At 41.7% G+C, this 23,556-nt stretch overlaps 1 protein-coding gene across 3 annotated transcripts in view; it reads left to right on the top strand.

Annotated features, from left to right (window-relative positions):
• Positions 1-855: 855 nt before the first annotated feature.
• The window catches only part of MCMBP (minichromosome maintenance complex binding protein), a 48,042-nt gene continuing 25,341 nt past the window's right edge, over positions 856-23,556 (top strand). The window contains exons 1-4 of one of the 3 annotated variants that reach the window (XM_060641342.3): positions 856-1,204; positions 21,014-21,099; positions 21,918-22,058; positions 22,188-22,229. In XM_060641342.3, the coding sequence (XP_060497325.1) occupies positions 1,147-1,204; positions 21,014-21,099; positions 21,918-22,058; positions 22,188-22,229 (327 nt within the window). In that variant the 5' untranslated portion in view covers positions 856-1,146. Of the gene's footprint in view, positions 1,205-21,013; positions 21,100-21,888; positions 22,059-22,187; positions 22,230-23,556 lie in introns of those variants that run through there. The other 2 variants (XM_060641343.3, XM_081790458.1) reach the window with 2 other exon arrangements.

Consider the following 23,556-nt stretch of genomic DNA (forward strand, 5'->3'; position numbering starts at 1 on the left):
TAAATTGACATATATACTTTTTAAGACTTAAATCTATTGCACGCTTGATAGACTACTGCATAGTGTACACATAATCTTCATGTGCCCTGGGAAACCAAAAACTTCATTTGATTTGCTTTATCATGATTTTCGCTTTATTGAGATGGTGTGGCACAAAGGGGCAGCATTTCGAAGGTATGTCTGTACACACCTTCTGCAGGAACCTGCCAAAGCTCCCTGGTTGTTTCCAGCTTCTAGGCAGAGGCAGACAGGTACGTTTCCACAGTTAGGAGCTTGCCTCTCAAATTATGAACTCGTCACTCTACCACAGTGCCAGAGGTCCAGCAAAGGGCGCCTGTGAGTTTTCAAAGTACCCCTTATCCAAATGTATACCTCCCCCAGTGGGATAAGACTTTATGCAGCTGAGGGAGTCACTGTATGGGTGTTTCAGGCAGGGCGCCACAGAAAGGAGCAGAACAAAACAAAACAAAACTAGCACCAAGAGGGGATGGACCGACACCCAGGGCTGTTTTGCCCACTGATTTTGCCCAGAGAGGACCCGAAGGTCTCCTTGGGCTTGTGCTTTTGGGCTGCTGCGCCCTCCAGCCTGTGCAAGGGCTCGTATTACGAATTAATAAACCGGACCTCGGGAACTTCCCCCTTCACACTAGCACAGCGTGACAAAACGCGATACGCAGAGCTCAGCCTCGACGCCTTTCCACCCACCAGCCCTGCGCGCCCTTCCTTTTGCCCATCTCCAAGATGGCGGCCGCCCCGCCGCCGCGTCGCCGCCGCGTCCTGGCTCCGCCCCGCCCCACCCCCGCGCTCCCGCCGCCCCTCCTCCCGCCCTCGGGGCCGCGCCGCGCGCTCCCGTCGCCCCTCCTCGCGCGAGCTCCACCCAGGTCGCAGGCAGCGCGGTCGGCGGCGCCTATTTCCCGCCATTGTGCGAAGTGGAGGCTGGGGGCCCGCACGCGCCGCCTGCCCGTGGCCAGCTGCTCCTTGGCTGCCGCCGCCACAGCCGCCGTTCCCTGAGGCGCGGGCAGGCCGGGCGGCCCGCGCCCCGAGGCTCGCCGTGCGTGGGAGGGCGCGGGCGACGAGCGGCCGAGCCCCCGAGGAGGAGCCGCGGCGCGGGACGCCGGGCCGCGCCGGCCCCGGCCCGTCGGCGAGATGCCCTGTGGGGAGGATTGGCTCAGCCACCCGCTCGGGATCGTGCAAGGTTTCTTCGGTGAGTGGCGGCGCCGGGGGCGGGCTGGGCGGGCCGCTGAGTTTGCCGAGCCCGGGGCCCGGCCCCGCCGCGCGGCCCCACGCGGGGCTCCCCCGGAGGCTGGCGTGGCCGGCCAGGCCTGCGCGGAGACACCCCCGTGCCAGGGCCCGTGCCCGTGCCGGTGCCCGGGCCGCGGCTTCCCCGGCCGGCCGCAGGTGCCTCCCACCTGCCCGATTCGTGATTCGCGAGCGGCCAAGGTTACGCGGCGAGGAGCCGACGACCGGCCGTGATTGCCGGCCTCGCTCCCCTCCGTGGCGCACCGGGGACCCGCGCCCCGCGTTTGACGCTTCGCGGAGGGGTCCTTGAACCTTCGGGGGGCCCGCCGAGACGGGGCGAGGAAAAGCACTTTGCCTATGGGAAGCCTGCAGGATATTTCAAAACTTCCGGTGTGTCGGGGGAGTGCTCGCTCGCAGCAGAAGTTGGCTCTAACTACTGTATTACACACATCCTCCCTTTTCGCGATAAGATTAGGGGTGACAGCTTAATTTTTTGTTATGACTTTAAAGCCTATTTAGTACACGTCTGCTTTCGTGCCAGAGCTAGCAAGAAATGTTGAACTCAGCTGAGTTCCTACGTAGAAAAGGGCTTTGAATGCTGCAGACCAGCTTAGTAAATTTTAGTTGTAGTTCTTGTTAACGCTACTTTTCTGCTAAGCATCCATGGAGGAAAATTGAGGCTTGTTTGCGGTTAACTGGGCATTTTAACCCCCCTCCCCGTTCTTTTTGCACTTACGAGTGGTGGAGGCAAACCAGAAATCACTGTTAGATTGTGGCACCTGGAGGTAGCTTAGCAGTGAGTGGCCTTAGCTCACTTAAAACACCAGGCGGGTGTTAGTGAGAACGCCTTGATCTAGAAGCTAGTCTCCAGCAGCCAAAACCAGTGGCGTAAAATGCACGTATTTCTTGTAGGAGGGATTCAGCAACTCTTTATTCATTTTCCCTATAATTTGAACTAGTTTAGTTTTCTGGTTTCCCAGGCTGAAACTAGAAGCAGTAAATTAGAAGGCCTGTGTAGGCATCAGGACTGAGTCCGTGAACACTGACAACCTGATAAAGAAGTCTAAAACTATGTGTATACATATTTTTAAAGGCAAATTTTGTTTTGTTTTGTTTTGTTTTGTTTTGTTTTTACTATATCCATAAGGGTGCTTTGAGGAAAGGACATATAGTCCTCCACTAAATCCTAGTAATTGATGTTCACATTACTGGAACCCATAATTGATGTCCAAAATAATGGCTCCAAAATGTGGAGTGAAGATTAAATTGCACAGTTGGTTTAGGTCGCTGTAAATGCATAGGTACTTCTCAGGGAAAATCCATCAAAAGTGAAACGTTTTGGGGCACCTGGGTCGCTCAGTCGGTTAAGTGTCCCACTCTTGGTTTCAGCTCAGGTCATGACATAACGGTTCATGAGTTTAAGCCCCGCATCGGGCTCTGCACTGATGGTGCAGAGACTGTTTGGGATTCTCTCCCTCCCCCTCCCCCCTCCCCTCCCCCCTCCCCCCTCCCCCTCCCTCTCCCCTCTCCCCTCCCCCCTCCCCCTCCCTCTCCCCTCCCCCCTCCCCCTCCCCTCCCCCCTCCCCCTCCCCCCTCCCCTCCCCCCTCCCCCTCCCTCTCCCCTCCCCCCTCCCCCTCCCTCTCCCCTCCCCCCTCCCCCTCCCTCTCCCCCCTCCCCCTCCCCCTCCCCCTCCCCCCTCCCCCTCCCTCTCCCCCTCCCCCCTCCCCCTCCCTCTCCCCCTCCCCCCTCCCTCTCCCTCTCCCTCTCTCTCCCCCTCCCCCTCTCCCTCTCTCTCCCCCTCCCCCCCCTCTCTCCCCCTCCCCCCCTCTCCCTCTCCCTCCCCCGATTGTCCTCTCTCTCTCTCTCTCTCTCTCAAAAATAAACTTAGAAAAAAAAAGTTTTGGTGCTTAAGGGCAAAGTTCCAGTTATGGATATTTAGTAAATTTCCCACACCCTGGTCTTGCTGGATAAATAAGATGACTTTATATTTGATGTAGTTTTGAAAGTATTTGTCATGTTTTGTTTCCTATGTGTATGATCCCAAGGGACACATTATAGTACAGAAAGGGTATAATTTGGATAAAAATACTGGCTTTACAGTATTTTGTAAATTTTGTAAGTTGCTATGGGCACCTGGATCTTGTTGAAATGTTTCCCTACAGAATGTCTTATTTCCCCATATAGATTGTTTTATAGAGAAGAAAATAATACTGCTTTATAGCCATAATTTTTTTTGTACAAGCTGTTCTGAAGTATATGTTTTTACTGTATTTTCCTACTGCCATGAATATGTTGAGTACCTTTGTAATAACAGCATTACAGGTATGTTTCTGTGAGAAGTAGGTCAGGTGTTAAACTTGTAGACTCTTTTTGGTTTTGTAGTAAATTGTTTCAAATTGATTTTTCACCCAGTTAGAGAAATGACTGTTGTGGTTTATGAGGCCTTTCTTGGCTCCACCCCTACCTAGTTCTCAGACCTCACCTTATCACTACATTCCCTCTCCTACTGAACCCTCTTTCAGTTCTTTAATTTTGGACCTTGCCTCTAGACCTTCTGCATCTCAGCTCTTTCCTTTGCCTGGCCCCCTCCTCATTCCACTTGTACTTTCCTGGCTAAATCTTCTTTTGGAAACCTAAGTTAAGTACCCCTTGCTTCGGTTACTGCAGGATCCTTTGTGTCCTGGAAATTAGTATACGTTAACCCTAAAAATAAAACTGCCAGTTATTTTACCAGTAAAAATGGGTTTACTGGGAAATAACAGAATTACAGTGTGGGACATGCATGCAAGCTAAGGCAAACCATAGACGAGTCCCACAAACAAAGGAGAGGAACTTTATTTTATAAAGGAGGAGGAAGTTGGGACGGGTTATTTTGAAGGGAAGCCCATTGGAGAAAAAGGTTCAAGGTGATGCTGGTTTCTCACTGGCTGAGTTGCAGGGATAGTAGATATCTCATAGGAGATGCAATGTACATCTCTCTCTGTTGGGGCCTGTAATTGATACTTACCTGTTAAAGATTTTTTTGTTAGGGATCTTTAATTGATAATTCTTCTTGTAATTAACATTGAGTGGTAGAGCTCCCCCTTTCAGCCTCCCAAGTCCACTTTAGTGAGGTTTCCCTTTATTAATTTTCACATATGTAAAGCAAGTTGTTGAAAGTACTTGTTTCTTGGGTTCCTTTGCTATATTTTTTCTCAGCACATTCAGGGCCTGTCTCTGACTTATTCACCAGTATATCTTCATTGCCTGGAATGCACCTTGCACAGTGAAAATGCTCAGTGAACATGTGTCAGAGGCAGTGGAAAGACTGATGAATGAATCAGAAATGGTGTGAATTGGGGTGGTTACTGTGAGCGCAGGTCTCAGACATAGGACAGTCCTGTAACAGGAGGCGGACCTCCTGTTGATTCAGAGAATTCATGATCATACCAGGTATGAGCTACGTTCACATGCAAGTCCTGATTCTTCTTCATTTGGATAGGAAACTTTGAAATTCTGTGAGTGGCCAATCATAACTACCTGGGTCATAATTCATCTTTGCGAATCAATCTGTACTTTAATTTGTATCTGCCATGTTATAATTGCACATTTTTTTAAAAATGCACATTTTTGGGGCGCCTGGGTGGTGCAGTCGGTTGAGCGTCCGACTTCAGCCAGGTCACGATCTCGCGGTCCGTGAGTTCGAGCCCCGCGTCGGGCTCTGGGCTGATGGCTCGGAGCCTGGAGCCTGTTTCCGATTCTGTGTCTCCCTCTCTCACTGCCCCTCCCCCGTTCATGCTCTGTCTCTCTCTGTCCCAAAAATAAATAAAAAACGTTGAAAAAAAAATTTAAAAAAAAATAAAAATGCACATCTTTTTCTGTAGGCCCTCATAAAGTGTCATTAATGTTTCACTTGGAGTTTCTTAAAGATTTTATGTACAGGACATTGAGATCCAAAGCTTTAAATTATGATCTAGGAATACTTCAGCATTATCTTTGTTGGCCTCTGTTATGTGTATAGTGCTAATGGCTGAGTCCCTACAATGATTATTTAGTGATCCATATCAGATTGCTTCCTTTAAACAAAGGCAGGAATAATAATTAAAAACAATTTTGGGGGGCGCCTGGGTGGCTCAGTCGGTTAAGCGGCCGACTTCGGCTCAGGTCATGATCTCGCGGTCCGTGAGTTCGAGCCCCGCGTCGGGCTCTGTGCTGACAGCTCAGAGCCTGGAGCCTGTTTCGGATTCTGTGTCTCCCTCTCTCTGACCCTCCCCTGTTCATGCTCTGTCTCTCCCTGTCTCAAAAATAAAAAAAATTTAAAAAAAAAACAAAAAACAATTTTGGTATACTTTTTTTTTTTCTCCTAATCAGTTTTTATTTAAAAGAAATTTTTTTCTTCCTTCACTCAGGTCCTCTCCACTGTACCACATTAACCCTGAAAGACTAGCTATACTCATTCCTGTCCTCTGCTGCCTCAGTTTCTGTTGAATGGTGTTCTCCTCTGGTATGACTATACCCACACAGGTGGCTCCAACAAGCACCAGGAAGAATGAATGTTGGTGGAGCCATCCACAGGAAGCATGATGCACTCAGCTCTCAGACAACCATGAAATAAATGAGAGGGCTTCTGTTGTAGCCTATCTCCATTTTCAACCACTCATTCTCATCCTTGAGTGGTAGCTGTTGAAGTGGAATTTGCTTTATTTAAACGAAGACTCGTAAGACAAGATTTCTAGATCTAACTGTTGGTTAGAAAAAACAGATAAAATAAATTTTCTTAGGGCAGCTGACTGGTTCAGTCAAAGGAGCGTTCTACTCTTGATCTTGGGGTCATAAGTTTGAGCCACATGTTGGGTATAGCTATTTAAATTAAAATGCTTTAGGGGTGCGTGGGTGGCTCAGATAAGCGTCAGACCCTTGGTTTTGGCTCATGTCATGATCTCACAATCGTGGGATCGAGCCCCACATTGGGCTCCGTGCTGAGCACGGAGCCTGCTTGGGATTCTCTCTTTCCTTCCTCCTCTGCGCCTCCCCCACTTGCACATACTCTTGCTCTCAAAAAAGAATAAGTAAAAAATTTAAAACACCATTACAAATTTTTTTCCTTACCTGAATTAATAACTTGTCAATTTTGGAAAACGTAGGAATGCTTATTGACTGGTTTCTTTAACTGTTTTTATTTTTTTTTATTAAAGTTTTTTTAGTGTTGTTTATTTTAGAGACAGAGCACAAGTGGGGAGGGGCAGAGAGAGCCAGAGACAGAATCTGAAGCAGGCTGCAGGCTCTGAGCTGTTAGCACAGAGCTGGACAACCCACGAACCATGAGAAGATGACCTGAGCTGAAGTCGGGCGCTCAACCGACTGAGCCACCCAGGCGCCCCTCTTTCACTGTTTTTAGATCGTTGGTTGGGTCAAGATCATTATTATTGGTTATATTCAAAGTACTGTGGTTATATCCAACAACCAGAACTAGACTAAAAGAGCAGTGTTATGTGGAGGAGGGCAGGGAGAAGTATTTGGTCACTAGCATTTTAAAGAATTTAAAGCAATAATAAAATTGACTAAAAGTTTGCTTTTTTATTGTCACCACGATTCTGGACAGACAATTCATCCCCTTTTGTTTGTACCCATCTTGGATCTCTCCTATCATCCTGACCTTGGTAGGCCACTGAAAAAAGGCATTTGTTACAAGGCTATGGAACCCAAAGATAGGGAGGATGTCTTGGCGTCCCAAGAGTAGAATCTGGAACTGGAAAGCTGGCAGGAATCTAAGCAGCTCTTCTCAGATTTTCTTCTTAGGCTATATTCATCTCTGCACACGAACTTTATCTGTCTCTACTCCACAGCTCCCAAATTCACTTGGTCTCAGTTCCACACTAGTTAGCATCTTTATCTTAATCTCAGATTCCAGGGTTAGAGAATCTGATTGGTCCAGCATGGCGTCAGGAGTCCACTCGTGCACTAACAAGCTGTGTCCAGGGCACAGAGTTATATAGGACCGTCCTGACTTTTGAGTCCCACACCTCAACGCTGGGGCAAGTTCTCCGAGAAGAAGAATGGATTGGGCACCTGTGGCAAAAGGTGTAGATATGTATGTATGCATTTTTAAATAATAGCTCACACGTGATTTTAAGAAACATGGTAATAAGTAGAAGGATGCCCTTTTCCCACTGAAGTAACCACTTGTGATCCTACTTTTAGTGCCTTTATTTGTGTTTTTTTTATTGAGATCTAACACACAGACATGAAATTAATCATTTAGGTATGTATACTTCAATGGTTTTTAGTATATTCACAGTGGTATGCAGCCATCACCACTATCATTTCCATCATTCCCAAAAGAAACTCTGTACCTATTAGCAATCACTCCCAATTGCCCCCTCCTCCATTCTCTGTCAATCAGTCTACTTCTGTTTATGATTTACCTATTCTGGACATTTGTATAAATGGAATAATACATGTGGGCTACTGTGTCTGGCTTTTCACATAGCTTAATATTTTCAAGGTTCAACCATGCAGTGGCATATATCAGCACTGTATTTCCTTCTTATGACTGAAGATAATATTCCACTGCACGGATATACCACATGTTTATTCGTTCATTCGTGGATGGACCCTTGGGTTGTTTCCACTTCTTGGCTATTGTGAAGCGTGCTGCTGTAAATATCAGTGTACAGATTTTTGTGTTTTCACTTCTTTTGGGGTATACCTAGGAATAGGCTTGCCTACTCATAATGGTAATTTATCTTGATGTATATATACATATATATGGTGTGTGTGTGTTTTAGGTTTATTTTGAGAGAGAGAGAGAAAGTGCACACTCATGAGAACAGTGGAGGGGCAGAGAGAGAGAGCGGGAGAGAGAGAATCCCAAGCAGGCTTCGCATAATCAGTCGGGAGCCCGATATGTGGCTTAAACTCACAAACCGTGAGATCATGACCTGAGCCAAAATCAAGAGTTGGATGCTTAACTGACTGAGCCACCCAGGTGTCACTTTTATGTTTAATTGTTTGAGGAATTGCCAAACTATTGTCCAAAGTGGCTGTACCATTTTACATTTTCACCAGCAATGTGTCAGGTTTCCAGTTTCTTACATCTAACATTTGTTATTTTCTGTTTTATTAGTTATAGCCATCCTAGTGGGTGTGAAGTGATAACTTCTTATGGTTTTGATTTGCATTTCTCTAATGACTAATGATAATAGCATATTTTAATATGCATATTGGCCATTTGTATATTTTCTCTGAAGAAATGTGTATTCAAATCCTTTGCAAATTTTTTAGCTGGGTTTTGTCTTTTTATTGCTGAGACTTGAGTTCTTTGTATATTCTGCATACTAGACTTACCAGATATATGTGATTTGCAAATATTTCTACCATTTTGTGGATTGTCTTCACTTTCTTGGTGTAATGCATTTCAATGTAAGCTTTTAATTTTTTGTGCATAATACACCATAGTTTATGTAGAGGAACAGAAAGCACAGAAAAACTTTCATAACATTCTATTTGTATATGTTCAAGTTTTTAATTTGATGAAGTCCAATTTATGTCTTCCCTTTGATTGCCATATTTCAGAACCCATTGTCTAATGCCAGATGTAAAAATTTATACCTATGTTCTAAGAGTTTCAAAGTTTTAGCTCTTAGATTTAGGTGTTTGATTCATTTTGAATTAAATTTTGTATAAGGTATGAGGTAGGGATCCAAATTCATTCTTTTGCACATGGATATCCAGTTGTCCTGGTATCATTTGTTTTTGGCTTATTTTTTACATTTGCCAGTTTATTATAAAAGATATTATAAAGTATTCAGATGGACAGCCAGATGAAAAGGTGCATAGGGTGAGATCTGGAATAGTACCTCGTGCTTTTGTCTCCAGGGAACTGGAGTGTGATAGCTGCCTCCCAGCAGTGGATGCATTTGCCATCCTGGAAACTCCCGCACTGTTTTTTGAATAGTCTGTTCTGCCCACTGAATGGTTGCCATTGAATGACACCTTTGTCAAAAAAATCACTGGACCATAGATGTGTAGCTTTATCTCTGAACTCCCAGTTCCGTTGGTCTATATGTTTATCCTCATGCCAGTACCACATTGCCGTGATTAACTTTGCAGTGTTTTTAAATCAGGAAGTGTGAATCCTTCAACTTTTTTCTTTTTTAATATAGTTTTGGCTCGTTAGAGTCCCTTGCATTTCCATATAAATTTAGAATCAGATCGCCCATTTTTGCAAAGATAGTCAGTGGGCATTTTGGTAGGGATTGCATTGACTCTTTTAGTTCTTTTGATAATAGAGTATAGTTAAGATTACAGACTCTAGAGCCACACTGCTTCTTAACTTCTGAACCATAGTGGGTATTTGGCTCCCTGAGTCATTTTTTAAAATATTTCCTTTTTTTTTTTTTAACTACTGAATGATTTTCAGTAATAATCATGAAATGAAGCTTAAAGTATTATATATTTCAAAATAGTGTAGTTCTACTTATTGCTTCTATCACCTTCTTCTGTATGCACCCCCCCACCCCCACTGATTTTAGAATTTTTTTGTTGAGTTCCACTGTAACGATGTTGTTTCATGTTGGTATGGGTACCGCACATGAGATTGGAAGAATTTTGTTTTAATTGTGTAATTCTTTGAATAACTTCCCAAGTTCCTACAGGACAAAAAAGAAACAATTGATAATTAATAAGTGAATTCCAACTACTTGGCAATGGCAAAGAATGAAATCTGGTCATTTGTAGCAACGTGGATGGAAACTGGAGAGTGTTATGCTAACTGAAATAAGTCAGGCAGAGAAAGACAGATACCATATGTTTTCACTCATATGTGGATTCTGAGAAACTCAACAGAAGACCAGGAGGGAGGGAAGGGGTGGGGGAGTAACAGGGAAGGAGGCAAACCATAAGAGACTCTTAAATACTGAGAACAAACTGAGGGTTGATGAGGGGTGGGGAAAGTGGGTGATGGGCATTGAGGAGGGCACCTGTTGGGATGAGCACTGGGTGTTGTGTGGAAACCAATTTGACAATAAATTTCATTAAATAAGTGAATTCTGATAAAACAAGCAACTACAAAAGACGCAAGTTAGGCAGTTCCCAAAATCGTGCCCCTGATGGTAATGTATTGTCATTGTTAACGTTTTTTCTTTTCCTTTTCCTTTCCTTTTCTTTCCCTTCCCCTTTCCTTTCCTTTCCTTTCCTTTCCTTTCCTTTCCTTTCCTTTCCTTTCCCCTTTCGTAGAGAGAGCACACACACCAGCAGGAGAGAAGGGCAGAGGGAGAGAGAGAATCCTAAGTAGGCTCCATGGTCAGTGCTGAGGCCCACGCAGAGTTAGATGCAGGGGCTCGATCTACCATCATGAGATCATGACCTGAGCCTAAATTAAGAGTCAGTCACTTATCCAACTGAGTCCCCCAGGCGCCCCTGTTAATATATTTTCGTGATTCATTCTTTAGTTATAAAGCAAATAACAGTTTGATAAGAATATATTTTAGTATTAAATACTAAATTCAGTGCAATATATACGTGTGAGCTAAAATTTGCGCTTCCTATGCCTTTCGTTTCGCACTGTTTTAAATATTAAACACACTCCCAAGTTGTCTCATAGAAGATAGAGTTGAAATAATTCAAGTTCTGTCTCTTCATCTTTACAAACACTGTGGTGTTTATTTAAAATCTGTTGTATGCACGTAGGGCTCTAGAGTGCCACACAGGGATTGGGGGATACTCACTGCCCCTAAGAAACTTTGGACTGTTCTGGACCACTGAGAGATTTACTGTCCAAACAAATGCACTTAGCTGAATCTTGATTGGAAAGAAACTTGACAGTATTTAGTCTTCCTAGCCATGAATGTGGAATATTTCCCCATTTATGCAGTTCTTGTGTTTGTTTCATCAGGCTTTTATAGCTTTCCTCATACAGATCTTATACATATTTTGTTAGATTTATATACAAGAATTTCGTTTTGGGGATGCTAACGTGAATGGTTCTGTGTTTTTAATTTCAAACTCCACTTGTTCATTGATAATATGTAGGAATATGATTGACTTCTGTATACTAACTTTGCATTTTGCAATCTTGCTATAATTGCTTATTAGTTCCAGGCGGGTTTTTCTTTTTGTTGATTCCTTTGGATTTTCTATGTAGAAACATGTCTTCTGTGAACACTTTTATTTTTTCCTTCTTGGCCAGTATACCTTTTCTTTTCTTTTTTTTTGTCTTAATGTATTAGTTATGGCTTCTAGTACAGTGTTGAAAATGGTGAGAGGGCCATCATTGCCTTGTTCCTATCTTAGTGTGAAGCTTCTGGTGTTTCACTTATTTTTAATTCTTCAGTTGCTTTCCTTTTGAATGTAGAGGCATATTCTAAAGTTGTTTTTTCTCTCCAACTTTAGATACCATTTCAGAGTTTCCATTTCATAAGATGAGGAAATAGTGTCTACACAACCCTCCATTGCTTGTACCCAATTTTTGTCAGTCATTGTGCCACAAATGTGGCACCAAAGTTTACAGTGCTCTAGTGTTGTCTGATCGTATTATAAAGGTCAAAAACCAGTGAATAACATTTATGTTATTATGATTGTATAATAGCTTTCCCTACAGAATCTTACTAGGGTGTTTGGACCAGTAGGGGAGGAAGTAAAATCCTGTCATTAAATTATTTTGCTTTAAGGACAGTGTTTCTACTTTTTTTTTTTTTTTTTAACATTTATTTATTTTTGAGACAGAGAGAGACAGAGCATGAACAGGGGAGGGGCAGAGAGAGAGGGAGACACAGAATCTGAAACAGGCTCCAGGCTCTGAGCTGTCAGCACAGAGCCCAACGCGGGGCTTGAACTCACAGACTGTGAGATCATGACCTGAGCCGAAGTCGGACGCTTAACCGACCGAGCCACCCAGGCGCCCCTTAAGGACAGTGTTTCAAGAATCAAGGTCAAAAGGTTTCTCTTACACTCCAAAGTTTACTATCAAGCCATAATTTATCATTTTTCATCATGAAATAGGTTTTGCACTTTATCAAGTGCCTAGTTTTCTATCCCCTGAGATGGTTATATTTTTTCTTTAATCTTTTAATGCCATAAATTATACTCTTAGGTTTTCTGGTCATAAACTACTTTTGTATTATTGGGATAAGTACTGCGTGATCATGATTTCTTTTTGAATACTCCATTGGATTCAGTTAATAGTTTATATGGGAGTTTTGCATCTTTATCTTTTGTGAACAGCTTGGCTTGAAAGTGCATAATTTTCTGGACGTGGGACTTCATGGGATTGAGAGGAAAGATCAGCAGTTTTTCTCTCATGCAATATTAGACATACAATGTTCTTTGACCAGATAGTGATAACCAGAAGAGCTCTGTCTGCCAATCTTGTGGCAGTTTTGGCAGTTCATATTCTTTCAGAAATTTATCTTTCACCTGGATTTTCAAATCTGTTTATAGTTCATAATATTTTGCATAGTTTTTAGTATTTCTGTTATCTATAGCATTTTCCCTTTTTTCATTTTGTTCTACCTGTAGTTACTCTTTCCTTTTAGTATTGTGTTCTGTGTCTTGTTTTTATTTGTATGATTTTGTTCTTTGGGTTTTCTTTGTTCTGAACTGGCTTGCCAAAAAATTTAGCGATCTTAACATTAATTATTTGTATTAGTATTTTTATTCTCCATTTTATTTATTATTTTTCTTATTCTTTGGATTTTCTCTTCTAAAAGCTTCTTAAGTTGAAAAGTAATAAGCTCATCTATTTCCATTCTTTCTTTGTACTTGATAAGCATATTCGAATCTATAACTTCATAAAAACCACCTTAGTAGCCCACAGACATTAAGCTGCACAGCTTTCTTTGTTATCCGTCAGGGAGAATTTCATAATTACTCCCTATGAAGTCCTCTCTAAATTATGGATTATTTATTATCATGGGCTTCTCTGTTTTTAAAAATCATTATAGACGTAAGGGTGCTCATGTATTAAGCTTCCCTTTTGTACTGAGTTCTTATCTTGTCACATTTTGGACAGAGAACATACACCTGGCATCTGTTGAGGCTTCCTCTGTGACTAGTATGTAGAACTTTTTGTGAATGTCACATGCTAAAAATGTACTCTGGATATTTTTATTTATTAGAGAGCTTACTATCTTCATACCTGCTGTGTATTTAATTTTGTGTTTCATGCTTGATTTATGTTTCTGAGAGGGCTGTGTCAAGTCTTTGTGATTTCTGTTTAGTCTTTCTCCTTAGTTCTGAAAGTTGTTGCTTTATGTATTTTGAGGCTATGCTGTCAGGTACATACACACTTCCTTGAGCAGTACTATGTTAAAACTTAATTTACTTGTATTTGTTTTCTTGCATTTCCTTATTGAACAGAAATTTGACATCATATTCAATAAGTTCTTCCAGCATCTCATTCATATTATTTACTAAGAAAGAACTATGATCTCTTTGTGGATGTTCTTCAACTTCTTCGTTTTTAAAATTTTATTTATTTTGAGAGAGAGGGAAAGAGAGAATCCCAAGCAGCCAGAGCCAGATGCGGGGCTTGAACTCACAAACTACGAGATCATCACCTGAGCCAAAATCAAGAGTTGGACGCTTATTCAACTGAGCCACCCAGGTGCCTCAACTTCCCTTTTGAATTATTCCTCTCATTTGTGCTAGTTGCTTTTTAGGTTTGTTGCTTAATTATGATGGTTGGACTCCCCCCCCCCCCCCCCCCCCCATTGCATTCATGAGTTAATTCTGTTGTTTCTTAGACCTTAGGTCTTCCTCTTTAGCGGATTCTTCATTTTAAATTTAAAAATATTTTTAAGAAATATTGTGTGAGAAGAGAACAAGAGATTCATCACATAATGATAAAACAGTTCACTAAGAGGCCCTACATGTAAATGCACCTAACAGCAGAGCTTCAGAATACAGGAAGTAAAAACTCCTGGAACTGGAAGGAGAAATAGAGAAATTTGTAATTATATAATTATAATTGGAGATTTTACCACTTCTCTTTTAGTACTCTACAGAACAAGCGAATAGAAGATAAGCAAGGATTGGGGCACCTGGGTGGCTCAGTTAAGCATCCAACTTTAGCTCAGGTTATGATCTCCTGGTTTGTGAGTTTGAGCCCTACGTTGGACTCGCTGCTGTCAGTATAGAGCCCATTTTGGATCCTCTGTCCCCCTCTCTGCCCCTCCCCTGCTTGTGTGTGCACATGCGCGTGCTCTCTCTTTCTCAAAAATAAATTTAAAAAAAAAAGCAAGGATTTGGAAACACTGCAAAACACCATCAACCAAATAAATCTAATTGACATTTGTAGAATGCTCCACCAACATCAGAACATACATTTTTTCTGAGTGCGCATAGAACATTCACCAAGATAAGCCACATTCTGGATTATAAACAAATAATAACAAATCTTAAAGAGTTGAAATCATCAACTATGTTCTCCAACCATAATGAAGTCAGATTAAAAATCAGTAACAGATGACAAGAAAATTCAAAGTTGTGGAAATAATATTTCTAAATAATCCATGGATCAAAAAGTCTCTAGGGGAATTTTAAAATATTTTGAACTAAATGAAAATGAAAACACAGCATATCAAAATTTGTGGGATACAGCCAAAGATGTGCTAAGAGGCATTAAGTGCATTTATCAGAAGAGAAGATCTCAAATCAATAATTTAAGCTTCTGTCTTAAAACTAGAAGAGCAAAATAAACCCAAGTCAAATAGAAGAAAGGAACTAATAAAGGTAAGGCAGAGATGAATGAAATTGAAAATAAGAAAAAAGAGAAAATCAATGAAACCCAAAGCTGTTTGTTTTATTTTTTTAAAAAGATCAGTAAAATACAGAAGCCCATAGCCAGACTAGCAAAGGGGAAAAAAAAAAAAAAACAAAAAACATAAATTACTAGTACCAGGAATGAAAGAAGAGCTACCACTACAGACTGTATGGACATGGAAAGGATACAAGATAACTCTAAGGACATCAATTCAACAACTTAATGGAGCAGTTCTTCAAAGAACTGTATTTCCTATTTTTACTGTGACAAATCACCACAAACTAAGGGCTTAAAACAGTATAAACTTACTATCTTACAGTTCTGGAGGCCAGAATGATGGGAGTCTTACTGGGTAAAATCAAGTTGTCAACAGGACAGCATTCCTTTCTGGAGGCTCTAGGGGAAAATCTATTTCCTTATTGTTTTCCAGCTTCTGGAGTCTGCCAACATTTCTTGGCTCATGGCTCCTTTCGAGTTCTTTTCTCCTCGCTCTGAAGACTTCTGTCTCCCTCTTCCATGTTAAGGACCCTTGTGATTATATTGGACGCACATGGATAATCTCTCTGCTTTAAGGTCAGCTGATGATCAACCTCAATTCTATCTTCTACCTAAATTCCCCTTTGTCGTGTAATATATTCAGTTTCTGGGGATTAGGATGTGGCCATCTTGGGGCGGGGGGAGGCATTATTCTGCCTACCACTCCACATATTCATACTCCCCCCAAGGTAAAATAACCATCAGCTCTCTCCCTCTTTCATGTGTCTCCCCTACAAAAGCCTCTGTTCTAATTTTTGTTTCTGTGATTTTGCCTATTCTTGGTACCTCATGTGAGTGGAATCCTACAATATTTGTCCTTTTGTGTCTAGGTTATTTCACCTAGCATAATGTTTGTAAGGTTCATTCTTGTTGCTCTCATTGTTTGACAGAGTACAAAGATAATTCATGGAAAAGGATATTTTCAACATAAATGTGGGAACAGTGAGACATTGTTTGCAAGAATATGAATTTTAAAACCTTTAAATCTCATACTTTATACAAAAATTAAAATGTGTCACAGTTTTAAGTATAAAATTTAAGACTGTAAAAATATAAAACTTCTAGACATAAGTAGAAGATCTTTGCGACCCAGGGTTTGGCAGTAAGATCTTAGACATACACCAAAGACACAATGCATGAAACAAAAATTTGATAACCATCAAAACTAAAAACTTCTGCAAAAAAATACTATTAGAATGGAAAGATAAGCTATTAACTAGAATATATGTGAAAACCATAGATGAGATTTGTATCCAGAATGTATAAAGAAAGCACAATGGTAATTAACCCAGTTTTAAAAAGGGCCAAAGATTAAATAGATGCCTCACCAATTCAGCATCATTAGCCACTAGGGAAATGCAAATCTGAACCAAGATGAGATGTTACACACCTATTAGAACAGCTAAAATTGGAAAACATAGTGACAGTACCAAATGCTGGCAAGGATACAAAGAACTTGATCTTTTATACATTGCTGGTAAGAATGCAAAATGGTACAGCCACTCTGGAAAAGAGGTGGAATCTTAACTGTACATTTACCATATACCCAACTGTCCCATTCCCAGGTTTTTACTTAGAGAAATGAAAGCCTACGTGTACACAAAAACCTCTACACAAATGTTTAGTTGTTTTGTTCATAGTTGTTAAACTTGGAGACAATCTAAATGTCCTTCAGTGGGTAAATGGAGAAACCAATTGTCATTCAGCTATACTGTGGAATACTATTCAGCAATCAATAGAAATGAACTATTGATATACTTCTGTGTTAGGGTTCCCAAGACCACGTCTATCTTGAGAGACTCACTAGAAGGACTTAATGTGACTCCGTGTATAGTTTTATTCAAGGCTAAGATTTATTACAGCAGGATGGTAAAGATACACAGCTGGATCATAAGGGAAAAAGACACAGATGAAGTCTGGAGGAATCCACGTGTAGGCTCCCTTATTCTGTCTCCCCTGGGAGAATTCATGGATTGGAAGACTCTGTTAAGATGTCAGTTCTCCTCAAATTATCTGTAAGTTCAACGCAACCCTAATCAAAATTTCAGCAGACCTGACACAGAAGTCCATGAGCTGGTCCTCACAATTACATAGACATGTTAAGGATGACAATAATCAAGACAAATTTGAAGAACTTAACTATTTGATTTTTAAGACTTAAGACCGAGCCATAATGGTTAAGACAGTAATGAATATAGTATTAAGACAGCATAAAGATAAATAGATCAGTGTAACATAGCAGAGTGTGGAAATAAACTAACATAAGTACAGTGAGTTGATTTTTGATACAAGTGCCAAAGCAATTCAGTGCTAAAAAGAAAGCCTTTTAATTAATGTTGGAACAAGTGGATATCTTTTTGGGGCGAAAATGAGCCTCAACCCCTATGTCACAATATAAACAAAAACATTAATTTGATGTGGGTTTACAGACCTAAGTATGGAAAATAAAAAATGTAGAATATCTTCATGACGTTGGGGGTCAGTTACTATGAAAGAAAAAAAACTTGGCAAATTGGACTTCTCAAAAGACACCACTAAGAATGTCAGAGAGATAAGGGGAAAATAAGGTGCCGTGCATATGTATCTGGCTTCATCATCTGTTAGGTGGCATGGTCTTGTTTGTATAACTTTCTTTTTTATTTATTTTTTTAAAAGTAAACTCCACACCCAATGTGGGGTTTGAACTCAACCGCTGTAAGGTCATGAGTTGCATGCTCCACTGACGAGCTGCCCTCCTCCCCTCACCCCCCAGCATGTCATGTTTCTTACTCAGATGCAGTCAGAATAGCAACGTTGCTGTGGCTGTCATGGCTGTGTATCAGCCTTTTCTTTAAACATCCATTTTCACTGAAAGCAAAAATGCCCATTCTTATTTATTGTCCATTTTGGTAATCCTTTATCGGCACTCCTAGTACAACAGCAGCTCTCTTTAGTATGCATCACATTCACTTAGAGGGCATTTTATTTGTGTATTATTTTTTTTTATCGCGATTTACCAACAGCACTTTATTTTTGTCTTCTCGACATCTCGTTCCACGGCCTCCTGGGCCCTTTCTGCCGGGGCATCAGAGTCCAGCGTTGGCACCGGCCGTGTAAACACTGGCTGCAGTTCTCCTCCTCCTCTGTTGTGACTCTGACTTCCTCCTTGCAGACATTCCTTATGGGCATGACCGGTCCTGTCAGCTGGGTTTGACCGATTTGAGGTCTTCCGGAGAGCCCTCCTGAAGAGGGGCAGAGAGAGAGAGAGAGAGAGAGAGGGAGACACAGAACCAGAAGCTGGCTCCGGGCCCCGAGCTGTCAGCACGGAGCCGGATACAGGGCTCCAACTCACAAACTGGGAGATCATAACCTGAGCTGAAGTTCGGGACCGAGGGCGTCCGGGAAGGAGGATGGGCTGGGAGCGGTGCTGCCACCACGGCACGCCGGCCTGCAGGACTCTGCAGACTGGTTCTGCCCTCTTGGATTCCACCGAGATCACTGGTTCAGGCTGCCTCCTTGTGGACGAGCCTCTCGAGACTCTTCTGAGCTGAAGGCCCTGCCGGCTCACACTTGGGTGTGACGCCGCAGCGGTGGGCAGGCGCAGGGTGCGGGTGAGGCACCAGGCCTTTGGTCTGTGGATCTTCCAAGCTGGCTGGTTGAACCACAAGGCACGCGCCACTGTGGTCCTCGTGGAAGTGGGACTTCGGGGTCCTGCCGTTCCGGCCGCGGGCCGTGGCTGCTCCCAGAGGGGACGGCCAGCGGGAAGGGACGGGCGCCGCAAAGCCATTTAGGCATTTTAAAACGCAGATTGCTAGGCCTCAGCTCCAGAATTTCTGATTCGGTAGGTCTGGAACGGGCTGGAAATTTTGGATCTTTAACAACTACTCAGGTGATTCCAATGATGGTGGTCAGGGCCCGCGCTGAGGACCAGTTTCCCGGTGGATTTAACCCTCGTTGCACATCTGAATCACCTCAGGAGTTTATTCCTCCCTCCTTTTTTCAGAATTAGACTTGGCTCAATTAAATGAAAGTGTTTGGAAGCCCTGCTAAGCATGGTGTTAGTGGAATTTTATGAATATTTCTAACAGAATCGGCTCGTCACAAATAGTTCCTTCCTTTACTTCACGGCACCATAGCACCTGTGTGATGAATATAAATGGTGGAAGTATTGGCTAGCTATGTGGTTTGCTGGTTCTCCCCGAGCAGATAATTCCTAATTCTGTCAATAATTCACTTTGGTCTTGGCCAAATGCTGTAATTTTTTTCAAAGCCTTGGTTTTCTTTTCTTTTTTTTTTTTAAGATTTTATTTTATTTTTATTTTTAATGTTTATTTATTTTGGAGAGAGTGAGAGAGTGCAAGCGGGGGAGGGGTTAGAGAGAGAGGTTAGACACAGAATGTGAAGCAGGCTCCAGGGCTTGAGCTGTCAGTGGGGCTTGAACTCAGTGAACCGCGAGACCATGACCTGAGCCAAAGTCAGACGCTTAACTGACTGAGCCTCCCAGACACCCCTAAGATTTTATTTTTAGGTAATCTCTACGTGCAACGTGGGGTTCAAATTTACAACCCCAAGATCAGGAGTTGCTCCACTGACTGAGCCAGCCAGGTACCCCGCTTTTCTTCTCTTTAAAAAACATTTTTTTTTAATGTTTATTTATTTTTGTGAGAGAGAGACAGAGAGTGAGCGATGGAGGGGCAGAGAGAGAGAGAGGGGGAGACGCAGAATCAGAAGCTGGCTCCAGGCCCCGAGCTGTCAGCACGGAGTCTGACGCGGGGCTCGAACTCACAAACTGTGAGATCATAACCTGAGCTGAAGTCAGCCGCTCAACCAACTGAACCACCCAGGCACCCCTCTTCTCTTTAACATGACATTAGAAACACCTTTCTCTTCATTTTACAGTCATCATTGTAAGAGTTGTCAATGGATGCTAAATCTGGGGGTGGGGCAAGATTTGTAATAATTATTTGCATGCTCTTGAAGTGCCTCCTGCAGATTACTTAACAGTTGCAGAGGGGAAAAAAGTAACTGTACTGTGGAGAGATTGGCTACCCTTTTGACTGGGTGGTTAAGGTGAACATCATCAGTGAGGGGAAGGTGGACATTTGTCTCTAGATGATACCATTACAAGGACACAGCATTGCTTAGGGAATAGTCTGATAGTGCACACCTGCAATCTAATCATAAGAGAACATTAGACAAACCCAAAGTGAGAAGCATTCTATATTTTTATCTAGGGTTTGTATTCTTCTTAAATATGAATGTCATAAAAAGTAAAGATTGAGGAACTGTTCCAGATTGAAGATTAAAGAGACATGATAGCTAAAAGCGGTCAGTATGTGATCCTAGACTGGCTCATGTACCGAAGAGGAAAAAGTGCAATAAAGGATAGTATTGGAATATGGATGGTGGGTTAGGTAAAAAGCATTAGTTTTGAATTTCCTGAGATTGGTAACAGTACTGCTAGTTATGTAAAATAATCTCTCTAAGGAAATGCATATTGAAATAATCTAAAGGCAAAAGCGTATGGATGTGTGTAATTTAATCTAAATTGGGTCAGAAAACTATGAGAGCAGATAAATGGAGCAAAGACAGAGGTATTCTTTGTACTGTTCATGTGATTTTTTGGAAAGTTTGAAATTACTCCCAAATTAATTTTTTTTTTTAAAAAAACATCCTCTTTTTATTTCAGGATAGCTGTAAGGGAAAAAAATCTGTATAAAAATGTTTTCAAAGAACATTGTGCTTTACAAATGATGGTTCATATGCTGCTTTGCGTAGCTTTAGGCCTCGTTCTGTGGTGTTCTCGGCTAGGGTGTTGGCTCCTGAGAGCCTGCACGAGGTCACCATGCCCTTCCTTGTGACACCCAACCCCCTGGAGGGCAGCCCCCCCGCCCCGTGCCCAGTGCAGGGCTGCACCTGAACGCGAAGTGCCACACCTGACCAGAGTCTGTTGTTACGTATTGTAATATTGTACATGTAGCTGTGAAAAGTGCCTTTTTTTTTTTTTTTTTTTCCAGCCCAAAATGGAGTTAATCCTGACTGGGAGAAGAAAGTAATTGAATATTTTAAGGAAAAGCTGAAGGAAAATAACGCTCCGAAATGGGTAGGTTTATTGCTGCTGGGTTGGGCTGACTTCCAGGTTCTCTCTGTAGAGTGGTAATCCACGTAAAATTTTAAACTGTATATACACATTATATATATACTATATGTATACATTAATGTGCCCTGTCTTCTGCATTAAGTGTATATGTATTAAAAGATTTTGCCCTCTTTCAACTGGAACGTCGAGCAATTCGGTGCTTCTATGTTGGTGCCTCTAGGTGGCAGTAACTGACCATATTACTCTCTAAGACCAAAAAAAAAAAAAAAAAAAAAAGGTGTGAGTCTCTATTATCTTTGTTTTATTGCTTTCATTTAAAAAGAATTGTCATGTACTAGGTTGTTTTTAATGTTTATTTATTTTCGAGAGAGATGAGAGACAGAGTACAAGCAGGGGAGGGGCAGAGAGAGAGGGAGACACAGAATCCGAAGCAGGCTCCAGGCTCTGAGCTGTCAGCACAGAACCTGATGTGGGCTCTAACCCACGAACTGCAAGATCATGACCTGAGTCGAAGTCAGGTGCTTAACCAACTGAGCTACTCAGGTGTCCCTGGGATGTACTCGTTTTAAGAGAAGAGCTCAGGAAGGCAAATGCCTTTCTGCTACTTGTGAAGTTTACATTAGAGTCCAATGTCATTATACAAACTAGGAAGAACGCAGTACTTTTATGCCCAGCACTTACGTTAACTGTTGAGATCATTGGCTTCCTCATGGGGTTTGGGGGGTGTGTGTGTGTGTGTTGCAGTTTGGGTCTGGATATATAGTTTCTGTATATGTGCTTAATGTTTTACAGATAGGAGTATTGACTTATTTTCCTTTAAGGTGCCATCATTGAATGAAGTTCCCCTTCATTACTTGAAACCTAACAGTTTTGTGAAGTTTCGCTGCATGATTCAGGATATGTTTGACCCGGAGTTTTACATGGGAGTTTACGAAACGGTTAACCGAAACACAAAAGCACGTGTATGTATTGCTTTTTTTCATGAAACTTTCTGTTTGTAATTAGTGGTATTAATCTTATCCTTGTTGTTTCTGGTGGTTTTGATTCAGATATACTGATATGATACTGTTATTCTTTGTTTTGGATCATAGGTCCTTCATTTTGGAAAATACAGAGATGTAGCAGAGTGTGGGGTATGTATCCTTAAGATGTATAAAACATTTTTAGTAAGAATTTTTTTTCTTAAATGTTTATTTTTGAGAGAGAGAGAGAACACAAGGGGGTGTGGGGCAGAGAGAGGGGGGTGGACAGAGGATCCAAAGCAGGCTCTGTGCAGACAGTGGAGAGCCCGATGTGGGACTCACAAACCATGAGATTGTAACCTGAGCCAAAATTAAGAGTCAAACGCTCAAACCGACTGAGCCACTCAGGTGGCCCAATAGGAATTTTTTCTTAAGCAGCAAATTTATTTCCTTTGGTTGATCTTAAATGTATTTATCTTGTGTGTAAGTAAGTTCTAAGAAGTCACATGAATGTTTTATTTACCTTTTATTTGAGTTTCTCTGATGTGGGTGTATTTTTGATCTTCTAAAAATCTCTTAGAAGGTGGAGTACTATAAATAACAAAACTAATTCCTTTTCCTAATATCTCTATACTTGGTTAAAAAATTACAGGTTATGATAAGTTATTTTAAAATAACAGTGGAAGCTTAATTTAGGACTTAACACTTGCTTAATTAAATTTCATTAAATCCTGTCACCTTTTTGTAGGAGGAAAAATGTTTTTAATAAACTTAAGCTTTCTTTGATAAAAAGAAGTAATGGAAGCTCTCTTACATATCATGGGAAAGGCAAGAAGGCAGAGAACACCAGGCAGGATTATGTTTGGGGAAGAGATTGTCTTGAGGTAGAAACTTACTAGGAAAGCAGTTATAGAGAGGACCTACAGTATATCTGCAGTTTTTTAAAAATTGCTTTTCTGATAAAAGCAAAAATATCTCCCACGTTTTACTTTTTATGTGTTTTTCATGTGGTTCTATTGAAATTGATGGTAATTTTATTGTTGGGGAAAAAAACAGGTATCATAGGTGGGGATTGATCAGGCAGGTGCTTACGTAGAAAGGTGTTACCTCTATTCTAGGGTCTAGTTCTCTGGTTTGCTGATCCAGAATCTTAATTTAATCAGATTATGTAGGGCTTTTTATATTTTGGGAGTCTGACTCCTGCTTACCCGAACCTTAAGAGATTGATTTATAACCCTCATACCAGCCGTTAATTCACAGTAGAAGCTGTGCCTGGCTGAATAAAGTGTTCTAGTTCAGGGGCCAGTCTGAACAGAACAGCCCTAATTTGGAAGGTTGCCGTGAAGATTACATTCAACAAAAATGTATCTTCCTACAGTTATTTAGGGGGACCCATGAAAGATGGATTTGTTCATCTTAACACATGATGAACCAGGTCTCCCGACATCCTTTTTCTTTTACAGTGTTTCTACAAAGTAAAATGTGGGAGTAAAACGTG

The sequence above is a fragment of the Panthera onca genome, chromosome D2 (genome assembly GCF_046562875.1).
Source record: "Panthera onca isolate mPanOnc1 chromosome D2, mPanOnc1 haplotype 2, whole genome shotgun sequence".
NCBI lineage: Eukaryota > Metazoa > Chordata > Mammalia > Carnivora > Felidae > Panthera > Panthera onca.